General features: G+C 42.1%; 1 protein-coding gene across 1 annotated transcript; it reads left to right on the forward strand.

The window, feature by feature from the left end:
* Nucleotides 1-3008: 3008 nt before the first annotated feature.
* On the forward strand, nucleotides 3009-12060 carry mfsd8 (major facilitator superfamily domain containing 8). The gene is made up of 12 exons (XM_083640749.1): nucleotides 3009-3379; nucleotides 3618-3700; nucleotides 4043-4086; nucleotides 5085-5325; nucleotides 6924-7037; nucleotides 7216-7360; nucleotides 7625-7683; nucleotides 7774-7882; nucleotides 7988-8122; nucleotides 8229-8332; nucleotides 9282-9508; nucleotides 10750-12060. Exons 1-12 carry the CDS (start codon nucleotides 3324-3326, stop codon nucleotides 10954-10956), a joined length of 1524 nt encoding a protein of 507 aa, XP_083496875.1. The 5' UTR covers nucleotides 3009-3323; the 3' UTR covers nucleotides 10957-12060.
* The last annotated feature ends 347 nt before the right edge of the window (nucleotides 12061-12407 follow it).

Below are 12407 nucleotides of genomic sequence, written 5' to 3' on the forward strand. Positions count from 1 at the left end.
GCCCGCCATCAGCCCGGGAGACTTTACATCTCGCAGGCCGAAGGACACACGGCCCACGTACTCCGTCTGCTGGGAGCCATCGGCGAGCTGTTTGAGGACCAGGGCATCAAATTTGTCGCCGCGGTACCAGCGCACGTCCAGGCCCTCAGCGCTGTTCGGCGGGGTGAGCCAGCAGGGCAACGTGGCCACACGGCCCCGCCGGACTGAGACCGGGGCCCCGGGGATCGAAACCACAAAGTTGTCTGAGACTGTTGAATGGGAAACATGAATGTTGTTAGTTTTGAGAGACAGTAAAGATGAGAGTGGGAGGGTGACATCACATGTGTAAGAAGGGGAAGTAATATTGGGGCGGCTGTAGCTCAGAGGTAGAGCGGGTCGTCACTAATCGCCTTGGATGAAAGAGGTCGGTGGTTCGATTCCCGGCTCCTCCAGTCTGCGTGTCCTTGGGCAAGATACTGAACCCCAAATTCCCCTCTGATGGCGTGCCAGCACCCTGCGTGGCAGCCCACCACCATCGGTGTATGAATGGATGAATGTACCTACTGATTGTAAAGCGTTTTGGATAAAAGCACTATATAAATGCAGGCCATTTACCATTTAATATTGTGAGCACATCTTTGGGATATAAGGTTGTTTGCTATAGTTGGAGAATGGAGGAATGTTCCTTTAAGAGAGGGGGAAAGAATGGAAGAAGAAGAGTGGGAGAGGAAGTAGGATTGTTGGGTTAGACTCAGACGTGTGTGCAAGGTGTGCAACGTGTACCTGTTACCTGAGTAGTTGATATAAAGTTCCATAAAAGCTGATCGTCGCCTCCTGTGAACTCTGTATAGCTGTGCAACAGAAGTGGAGTGATAAAGAGCTACGGGACAATTAAATACTAGAATCAACTCCGTGATGATACCAGGGAAGAATCCGGTATTACACATGCAACACAAATGCCCCAGGCCAGATTCACACTCAGGAAGTTGCAGGTAAGATGGTATGAAACGTAGGTAAATTTGGTTATGATATGACTATAATATAACATAGATGTAATTGATAATCACTGCCCATTGAGCCATACAAATGATTGTGATTGTGTGTGATTGTGGACATAAAGATATTCAAAGTAACTGTGTGGCTAATAACAATAATAGCACTTACGAGAGTTTAAAAAGTGTGTTAAATAACATGCAAAGATTATAGACTACTCAAAAAAGGGGGGAGACAATATAGGCTACTAGTAAAAATAGTTTTCACAGTGTGATAGGGAACAGTTTGGAACCTACTGATAGCCTATGTCCTGTCAGTTATTGTACTAGCACTGCAACAAAACTGAGGCCATGTTTATGTTTTCAGGATAAAAACGTAATAGGATCACATAAAAACAATGACTGCAAGACTTCTTCAGACTCACCAGAGGCGCACATAGATGCGCAGAGAGCAGCAAGATGCAGTAGCATCACCTGAAAACCTATACGGAAGAAGAATTAGCTAGTAGGCCTACTCAGCAACATGTACAGTACAGCATAGATAATGTCATGCAATTTCAAAGAGTGGTGAAAACTGCGATTATGGAGGGTCAATACTCAATAGAAAAAAAATAACAGACAATTATTGTATTACAGTAGTAATAGAGTCCAGCGCGCTTCAGCCAGGTTTGGAATAAAGAGGGTCCTGGTGCTCAACAGTGGAGGACAATATGCATAAAATAATATTTTACCTGGGCACTTCACACAGACTACCCGAAGTAAAGACACCGGAGCACTCTTTTCCGTCTGCACGTTTTAATAGAAGGGGCTGACTGACGTTTCGACAGACAAGTCTGTCTTCCTCAGAGTCAAGCTCTGCTTGACTCTGAGGAAGACAGACTTGTCTGTCGAAACGTCAGTCAGCCCCTTCTATTAAAACGTGCAGACGGAAAAGAGTGCTCCGGTGTCTTTACTTCGGGTAGTCTGTGTGAAGTGCCCAGGTAAAATATTATTTTAATTATTGTATTACGTCTGCTTGTACCTTGATCAATGAAAAATGAAATCAGGCCTAAGCCTACGCCCTACTACCCATTATTTATATGGCACAAAATGCAGAAATGTCCGTCAGAGTGCTTCCAGCAAGCTGTAACTTTATCAGGTATCAGATCTGCAAATCTGCTTTAATTCCTCTTCTTTGTCGTTATTTATGGATGAAATGAAATATCCGCGCTAACAAATAAAATGCAACCCTGCAGATCGATAGATTTTACTTTCAATTTCATTCCTGAAGGGAACTTTTATATGATTATGATTTTACGATTATGATTGTTGATAGGGGTGGAACTCCGTATATATCCCGTATATATAGCCCTGTGGGCTTCGCTCCCTCCTTGCACTGTTTTAATGTGTGTTAAATAAATAAACAAACAATAAACAATGGGAATCCTGCATGGGAAACGCGGGGGGGGGAGGGGTGGCAGGCTGCTAAAATACCAAATGCTTGGTTCAGATGAGCAATTTGCATTCTGCAATGATAGCTTCATTAAAATAAAATGCACTGTTTTGTTGATTCTTAGAGGACTCACTCTGGTCTAACACATGGGTTATAAATAGGTTATAAAGTTATACATGTTTACGGCTGCGAATGCAATTTTATTCCAAACACGCGCGGGGGGGGGGGGGGGGGGGGGCGCTCAAATAACAAGGCTCACCCACTGGCTCGCCTCACCTTTCACGTGACAAGCTGCGTCCATGAACGAGAAAGGGAAATAGCAACACCAGAAGTTGTGAATTTCCTTCAAAATAAAATCGAAAGTTGGTCGTGTTTGAAAAACGAGTGAGTTAGGGTGTTCACATTTACACGAAAAGTGCTGTGTGTGAAACGTCCATATTGCTAACAAATCATTTAAATTTCATCGAAATATTCTTTCTTGAATACAATTCCTCGTATTCACTCTCGTACTCGTTATTTTGAAATCTAACGTTTTAGCCGGAAGTGGTTTTTGTTTCCTTTTAACTCAGATGTGGAACTTGACACTGCTGCTGTCTAGTAAAGGATCTCTGGTAACCACATCAAACGTCAAGTTTTTGCAGATTGTCGTATTTAGATTTTAACAGCTGTTACAAAAAAAATACCACACTTAATCGTCGTGTGCGGTAACGTTATAATATAGGGCCAGGCTAACGTATAGATTAGCTATAATGTCAGCTCCAGTGGTAAGCTGATAGGCGAGAGCTAGCTTGGATACCTGTGTGGAAAAGCGACTTTGCAGGAAAGCTAACTAACTTTACGTCTCGGCTAAGTTACATGGCGACTTAACGTTAGAATATTATTGTCCTATATCTGGGAAGTCTCGTGCTGTTTTAACAAGCATGTCTCTTGTTGACTCCGACGAGAATACTCCTTTGCTGAGGGACGATACAAGCAGGTGAGTGGAGTGCAGAGTTCACTGGCCGCTGGCTGTTGACAAACTGTTCGGTTAAAATTCAACAAATGGCAATGCTATGATGACATAGGAAATCAAAACACTGGTACTAACCCTATGTAATGTGGACATGTGTCACATTGTTTTGGTAGAACATGTCATAGTCATGTTGATCAGCACCAGGAACAGTCACTCAAACTGCGAACCACCCTTGCTTTATTGTCCCCTTGCCTGTAAACAGTGAGGACTCCCAAGATGAAGACTACAAGAGTCGGTGGAGGTCTATCCGAGTCATGTACTTCACCATGTTCCTCAGCAGTGTAGGTGAGGATGCCACCTGCCTCCCTAGTACCCCATGTGCCATGTATCAAACAGCCAATTCTGAGACAAGAAGTTCTGTGATCTATGAAACATTGCACCTATATTACTTTACGAAGGTTTTAGTTTGGAGTAAAGAGTTAGTCACTTGAATGTAGAAGGGCCTCCTGCATGCTTGGGTGCAGACGTTCAAGTCCCCACAACAGCAAACACCTGTTTTTTTTTTGCAGATTTTTGACTGTTGATTACAACCATAAAATTGCAATTAATAGATGCTTCTGTGACTGTGCGTGGTTTCAGCTTTGACAGCATGTGACACTTGTTCGTTTGTTTCATGTCCTGTTTTAGGCTTCACTATTGTCATAACATCACTGTGGCCCTATTTGCAAAAGGTAAGCATGACTCACCTAGCCTGGGTAAACCCAGCTTCCATGTGACCTCTATGTACCATCAGGCACGAAGAAACGTACGCTACAGGCATAGCCTGTGACGTCACGTTGAAGGCTGGGTTTACCCAGGCTATGTATAACTAACTTTTTTTTCTTTTCTTTTTTTACTGTTGATGGCATTAATCATGCCAATTAAGATACTGTTTGTCTAAACTTTAGACAAACAGTATCTTAATTTGCATGGGGTACTATTGGCATGGCAAAACAGCTCAAGGGGTACATACAACAAAAAAGGTTGGAATCACTGGTCTAAAGGACGGCCTTGGCAGAGTAAAGAAGAAGTGAAAGAAGCTACATAGATTCTGGACATTTTGGGCACGTTCATTTCAGAGGAGCAAAAACAAGCCACGCTTCTCAAGAGATACTGTGTGCCACGTTTCCAGGCATGGAGTATTTTGTATTGTTTTGATTTTGTAGTGCACCAAAGAAAAACAACACAGATCAGATTTACAGAATGGGCAAATTAAACTTTGGTTATGCGCCTAGGGGGAGGTCCTGATTAATATCTTGGAAAACTTGAAACCAGTTGGTCAATGAAACATTGTTGATGGAAATGCTGGGTTTTCTGTTCAAACAATTCTGAATGTTTTCAATGTTGCAGTAAAACACGGTTTGTTTGTTTTTGTCGTTTCGTTTGTTCCACCGTCACCTCGTTCTGAATACTGAAATATGCTTTGTGGTCTAATTTGCAGGTTAAATGTTTTGAGTCTGATTGCATGTATCAGTAATGGAATCAGTCGCTTTGGATAAAAGCGTCTGCCAAATGACGTAATGTAATGTAATGTAATGAATTGCATCAATTGCTTAATAATATACAGTCCCATATTTCCATATTATAGCATTTATTATAGCATTGTCCGAATGTCTGTTAAAAGTATAGTGTGTGTAGAACATTCCTCATGCCCATTACTAACACTTTGCTCCATGTGTGTCCCTTGTAGGTTGATGACAGTGCCAACGCCAGCTTCCTGGGCTGGGTGGTGGCAGCCTACAGCCTGGGTCAGATGGTGGCCTCGCCCATTTTTGGCCTGTGGTCCAATCACAGGCCGTGCAGGGAGCCGCTGGTGTGCTCCATCTTCATCAACGTGTCGGCCAATATCTACTACTCCTACGTCTACCTGCCCACAACCGGGAACAAGTTCCACATGCTCATGGCCAGAACCTTTGTGGGCTTCGGAGCAGGTTTCCTGAGTTCCCTGTCATTTGTTGTTTTAGTGGGTTTAAAGGGGAATACCAAGTCAAGTCAAGTCAAGTTTATTTGTATAGCACATTTCATACACAGAGGCAATTCAAAGTGCTTCACATAAAATGGTTGACAGGAAAAGAAAAGAAAAGAAAAGAAGAGAGTAAAATGGACATTTAAAAGCATCACAAAAAAAAGAGTATAAAAAGTGCATTAAGCAACTTCATTAAGCACATAAAATGGTTGACAGGAAAATAAAAGATTTAAAAGCATCACAACAAAACTTAAAAAAAAAAGAGTATAAAAAGTGCAATAAGCAACAGGCGCAGCAGTTGCAGAAAGAGCTCAAACTTATAGAGGACTCATTGGGTTTGCATAGTAGCTGTCAGCAGTTAAAAGCGACGGTAAACATAAAAGTCTTTAGTCTATTTTTAAAAGTAAGTAAGGTTGGGGCAGATCTGAGGTCTTCAGGCAATTTGTTCCAGCTAGCAGAAGCATAGTGGGTAAATGCAGCCTTCCCGTGATTTGATTTGATCCTAGGGACAGTTAATAAGCTGGACCCTGTTGACCTAAGAGTTCTAGACGGTTCGTAGCGTGGGAGCAATTCAGCTATGTATTTTGGGCCTAGGCCGTTAAGTGATTTATAGACTAATAACAGTATTTTAAAATCTATTCTCTGACACACTGGCAACCAGTGTAAGGACTTAAGAACTGGAGTGATATGATCAGCTTTCTTAGTCTTCGTTAGAACTCTAGCAGCAGCATTCTGAATAAGTTGAAGTTGCCTAAGTTCTTTTTTGGAGAGACCAGAAAAAACGCTATTGCAGTAGTCTAACCTACTATAAATGAAGGCGTGAATTAGTTTTTCTAGATCCTGTCTGGACATGTATCCCCTAATTCTTGCTATATTTTTAAGATGATAAAAAGCAGATTTTCTAATTGACTTAATGTGGGAGTTAAAATTGAGATCGGAATCAATAATAACTCCAAGATTTTTGACTTGATCCTTAGGCTTCAGGGATAGTGACTCAAGGCGTACAGTGATTTTAAGCCTTTGTTCTTTGTTCTACCACCCATTTCAATAATTCACATATTTATTCCTGTCCCCCGAGACAGGTCAATCAATGTAGAAAAAAAATCCTTGAAGTTGTGATGTCACTGGGATGTAAAATCAGAGGTTCATCTAAGGGATGAATGGGATGCTGACTTTGTTGACTCATAAGATGCTCAGATGAGTTCTCACATGAAAGTGAAGCTCATAGTCTAGCTTTGCTAACAGATATGAACCAGAATTTAAACCTCATTTAGGTGCAAGAACTCCAGCCAGAGCCCCATTCACTGTCTATGGATCAATGTCAGATTTTACATCACAAATCCAACAGTTAGTTCTCCACTTTCTCGCTTCAGGAAAGAATGGTGCCTATTCATAAGTATTGACTGAACTGTGTGTGACAAAGGAATAACGTGCATTGTTGAGAGACATATATTTATATGGGACTTAGGGGGGGGAAGCTAGTTTGTACATATGGCTCTGTTCTAGCAGATGATACATAGCGACATGTATCCCCTAACATCAGTGTCGGTCCTGTCTTGGCAGGTAATGTTGCCGTTGTGAGGTCCTATGTTGCTGGAGCCACATCGCTGAAGGAGAGGACCAACGCCATGGCCAACATGAGCGCCTGTCAGGCCCTGGGCTTCATCCTGGGACCAGGTAAAGATGTCTGGGTGGTTTACTGAGCTCCCAGTCAGAGAAACTGGTCTTGGGAATACAATGAAAAGTAGTTCAAACTGTTTGGGGACAGTGTGGAGAAAGGCAGTGCAACTAGCCACTATGCTATGTAGGTTAGGAGACGTAGACCTGATTTTGATTAGTATCTTTGATGCGTCAGCTCTGCAGGCATGCCTGTCGTTCATTGGTGAGCAAGGTGTCACGGTGAAGTTGATCGACCTGCAGCTCAACATGTACACGGCTCCAGCCTTACTGGCAGCAGCCTTTGGCATCGTCAACATCCTGTTGGTTCTGTTGGTGCGGAGGTGAGGGTTTCCCCCAAATCCTAAAATGTGTGTGTCGGGGAGAGGGTTTTGGGATATGAGAGAATTGAATTGAGGGCACTTAACTAAACAAAACAACAACAATCTACCCTTGAGTTATGCTACACTTCTGTCAGTCGATTTGTAAATCTTTTTCTATGCTTCTCCAATGATCAGAAATCATGTTTTGACCTCTGCTGTAGCATTGATAATAATTAAGGGGCTAGCATAATTAGCTAAGATGTCTATCTCGACTCTACTCATCAGAGAGCACTATGTAGATGACCATGGGAGACATATTCGGGCCATCAACTACCTGTCAGAGGGTATGTGCTGTCCTACTCTTGACCTCATTTAATATATTCCATTTAACTACCAATAATTAAGTCCATATTCTCCTCTTCCCTCTGTTGTAGAGAGAGATGACATTAGCCAAGAAACCGAAGAATCCATTGACCAGGTAGCGGTCCTGACCTCCAATGCCCTCTTCTTCACCATCATGTTCATCTTCGCCGTCTTCGAGACGTATGTATTTCAGTCCAGTATGAAGGCAGTCAAGTCCGAATGAGGCAAAGGCTCCACGGTATTATTTGTTTAAGATCTGACTGGATGTTTTCTGTAATTCCTCAGAATCGCCACCCCTTTGTCCATGGACATGTTTGCCTGGACGAGGAGAGATGCGGTGCTGTACAACGGCATCATCATCTCCTGCATTGGCTTTGAATCCATCCTGGTGTTTATAGTTGTAAAGATAGCCGCCCAAAGGTATCTACACAATTTTGTTGTTTGTGAATGAACCAAGTGAATAAAAAAATTAAATTAAATTAAAATCCCTAAATATTGGCTAATCGAATGTTTTGTTCCCTTCCAGGATTGGGGATCGTCCTGTGTTGATGGGAGGCTTGGCCATTATATTCTGTGGTTTCTTTATTCTGCTCCCATGGGGGAACCAGTACCCTAAAATCCAGTGGGCAGGTATGACTTTTTTATTTGCAAAGATGGTAAATGGACTGTATTTATAGAGCACATTTTTATATAGTCCATTGACTTTTACATGGATACCCTACATTCATCACACTCACATTCACACACCAACGGTAGTTTCCATGTCTTGCTCAAAGACACTTCGACACGCTACTGGGAGGAACCAGCCTCCAACCGGGAACCTTCCGATTCCCAGGCGACAGCTCTACCTCCTGAGCTAATGCCCCCAAAAGATGGGTCCAGTGTCCTATGTTGTAGTAATTCATTGCTGCAGATGGAATGTCATTTTGGCTTTTTTGTTTTTTAAATAATACTGCAGTGGCAGTTAGGCCTGCACGATATGAGGAAAATCTGCGATGTGCGATAACATTGTTCAATATAGCGATGACGATACGACTTGCGATAAATAAACAAATATTAAAGTATGCATATTAGCTATACAGTTCCTATGTCTTTCTGCTTTAATAATGCTAACATAGACCCCAAACATAGCCTATGCCCACTGAATAAAGAAATGAAATACACACTGACTCTAGCTGAAACTACACACAGCGTGTTTGGGCTTTGGCAGAGGGGCGGAGAGCACTGTTGCAAGGGAAAGGTGTACGCTGGATTTACAACACAAGACAAAATGATCAGATGCTGAGTGGGAATGCATGTCGCATGTAAATAAAACCACTTTTGTTATTCATATTTGTTATTATTCTTTGCGATGTGTTTATTGCGCATGATCATATTGCGATGACGATGAAAATACGATTAATTGTGCAGCCCTAGTGGCAGTGGTTTTTTGACAGAATTTGTATTTCCTTGTGGAGTGATGTTACAATGTTTCCGGTGTAGCATGAAATTTAAGGGACTGCAGGAATACAACATCCTGGCTGAGAATAATGAGCATTGATTTAGCATGCGCGTGTTTGCTTGTCTTTTCAAAATGCAGACATCAAAAACAACTCGGTGGTCAATCAGACCTTTGACGCCACACTGGCCACCAACAGCTCTTTGGAGCCAACGGGCTGCCCGCTTGAACAGACCTGGTGCCAGTATACTCCTGCCATCCGCCTGGCACAGTACATCACCTCAGATATCCTCATCGGAGTGGGATACCCAGCTTGCAATGTGATGTCTTACACACTGTACTCCAAAATCCTTGGACCAACGCCTCAGGTAAGAACATAGAACAGCTTTGGCCGACAGTAGCCTGAAGGTTATTAAAGTGACTAGAAGCTCATAGGTTTGATTCCTCAGACATGCAGGGAAAATCTTACTGGGGAAAGTGAACGAGAAATCCTTTTCCTTTTATCAATGTTGTAGAATGGAATTTCACCATCTCACAACTACCATCATCATATTGCCCTTGAGCAAGGCATTTAACCCTTCAGCTGCCCTAATGAAACAAATCAGTGGCCAACAATAAAAGGCTGGGTGGCTCCTTTTGTGCTGTTTTTCATGGCAGTGGGCTTGAGATCAATGGCTCATTCACATCACGATTCACATTCAATACTGTATCTAATAGGAATGGGTGTGATAGGCTCTTTCTCATATTGCTTCCTACCAGTACAAATCATCTTTTAACTCTCCACTCCTGAAAAAGTTTGAATGTTTTGTGTGCTTCAGACCACTAGGAGTGCATTCAGACATTTCTCAAACATGTATTCATTTTATACTTATAAATAAGCTAGCCTGGTAAACCAGCCGGTCACGTGAACTCACATTTAATTTTGTTCTACCAGACCGTCTGGCCTCAAGCCCTGGGAGGGCTTTTGCAGAAACTGCAAAGCGTACGAGCCAATCAGCGACTCGCCTCGTAGTTGACATCGTAACCGGCCAATCAGGAACGCCGCTGGCAAAACAGTAATGGCTGCTTCCGTGCTTGTCCGCCTCGAGGAGTAATGTCAACGTTCGTCGAGTTTAAACAGCTATAAAGTGCAGTTATTGCAGAAACAGACTCAATATCAACAATTAAACAAGTACAGGAGTATGCAACGGCAGAGTTTCTCGGTGGAAAAGATGTTTTTGTCGTTCTCCCGAGTGGATTTGGGTTTGACTGGATCCAATGCTGGTTGGCTGGAGGAGTTGTCTGTCAAGGCAAGTACACCCTCCCACTGCAAACACTGCGTGAAAGCTTGAGGCCAGACGGTCTGGTAGAACAAAATGAAATGTGAGTTCACGTGAACAGCTACTCTACTTATAAGCCAGAGATATACTTGCTTTTAGCTACACGTTCGCGTGCGCATGATGGCTGCCTCGCGTATCCTGCCTCTATTTGTAGCTTACGCATAGCATTCATTTGGATAGGGCGTGCACGACCGACGCTCCAAATGGACGCAGGATACGCACGCGTAGCCAACAGCAAGTATATCTCCGGCGTAAGTAACAAGTGGCTGTTTTCCCGTTTGTCTCTGCAGGGTGTGTACATGGGCTGGCTGACGGCCTCTGGCAGCGGAGCGCGGACGTTGGGCCCCATCTTCGTCTCCCAGGTCTATACCAGGCTGGGCCCCATATGGGCCTTCAGCTTGGTCTCTGGCATGGTGCTGGGGGCCATCGTGCTCCTGGCCTCGCTCTACCACAGACTCATCGCCTTCTCTGTGCGCCACGGAAGGATTGTGGAGTAACCATGGTGATCCCCTCACTTTTTAAACTGCAGGAGCTGAAGGCTCATTTCCCACTTTCTCTTTCAACGACTTGTAGCCAAAATGTTGGCTATAATTGAGGCTTTTTTGTTGCTGTTACCTTGGGACGTGGTAGCAGTTGAGAAATGCCTTTTAGAGTTTGTGACTCAGGGTTGACCTTCAAACTGTTCCGCGGAGAGATAAGGTCAAATCATTCCTTGTGGGCTGACCAATGATAGCCGCTTCGCTAGTTAAAAGGGAGGGACTAATGCTCACACTACAGCTGCTCTTTTACTCTGGGTAAACAAAGCCATCTTGTATGACATTGACTTGTATGATGGGCCATTTATTTTAAATAGGCGGTACTTTTTTAATTCAGGAGTGGCAGAATAATACTTGTTACTGAAACATAATGTTATTATGTATCTAATTGCATTATTTGTTTAAAAGAAATCAAAGTATTTGAATGCACAGTGTGTCAAGCATTTGTCAGACTTGATAAAATTCTCACATTTACTGTAATTATACCAGTGTTGTGCAAGTTCACACTTCACAAGAGCTAGCTCAAAGTTCAGCTCACAGTCACACAGATTAAAATGAACTGGTTCATGTTCATAGTTCACAATTTTGAATTTTGAACTAAGGTCACAAAAAAGCAGTTCAGTTCATTTTCAGTATTGTATGGATGGAGTATTCAGTATTCAGAGCGTGCACTGTATACTGTCTAATTATGCAACTGCAACTGTATAATTATTATACAGGTGTGGAATCCATAGACATGTGGATAGTATAAATGAGCACCCATGATTTACATTAACTGTACATCAAAACCTGTAATGAAATGGTTTAATATTCCATTTTTATAAACAGAAAATGTGCTGATTACGGTGATTAATGTGTATATTGCTTGAATGCAGCATTCTCGTCAAAATGTGCTGAGTGAGCAACTGTTTTAAGTTGTAAATATGGAGAATATTATGAATGAGATTTCAGAATTGTTATTTATCTACAATGATTCTTGTCAGTCAAGAAATGACTGTCAATGATATTTATTTTCTATTTCTGTCAACAGCTTAATTTGTTGTTTAAAGCCACAACTACTGTTTTTCCCCCACCTGAAATAATTCATAAAATAAAAACAGAAAACTTTGTGTTTGTACACATACAGTAATGACTAACTGAAAGCATTGTGTTAAAATGAGTGTTGTCTCAATTATATATATATATACCGTATATATATATATACCGTATATATATACATACCGTACATACATACACACATACATGATATAGATAGATAGAGATAGACACACACACAGGATAGATGGATATCTTTTATTGAGGGCTCGAATATAAAGTGACTTTTTCCCTTTTCTTTTTAATAGTAGCCTAGTAGCCCACCTAAGGTGAAAAGTATTTGTGACAACGCATTAAAATGGAAAACTAAATGGTAT

The sequence above is a fragment of the Poromitra crassiceps genome (genome assembly GCF_964638095.1).
Source record: "Poromitra crassiceps genome assembly, chromosome: 7".
Classification (NCBI taxonomy): Eukaryota; Metazoa; Chordata; class Actinopteri; order Beryciformes; family Melamphaidae; genus Poromitra; species Poromitra crassiceps.

Excerpts from the sequence above, each read along its gene's own strand:
- mfsd8 (XM_083640749.1), top strand. The coding sequence starts at position 3,324 with ATGTCTCTTGTTGACTCCGACGAGAATACTCCTTTGCTGAGGGACGAT. Across the intron at positions 5,326-6,923 it reads CTTTGTGGGCTTCGGAGCAG|GTAATGTTGCCGTTGTGAGG; the intron begins GTTTCCTGAGTT and ends CTGTCTTGGCAG. Across the intron at positions 7,684-7,773 it reads CATCAACTACCTGTCAGAGG|AGAGAGATGACATTAGCCAA; the intron begins GTATGTGCTGTC and ends CCTCTGTTGTAG.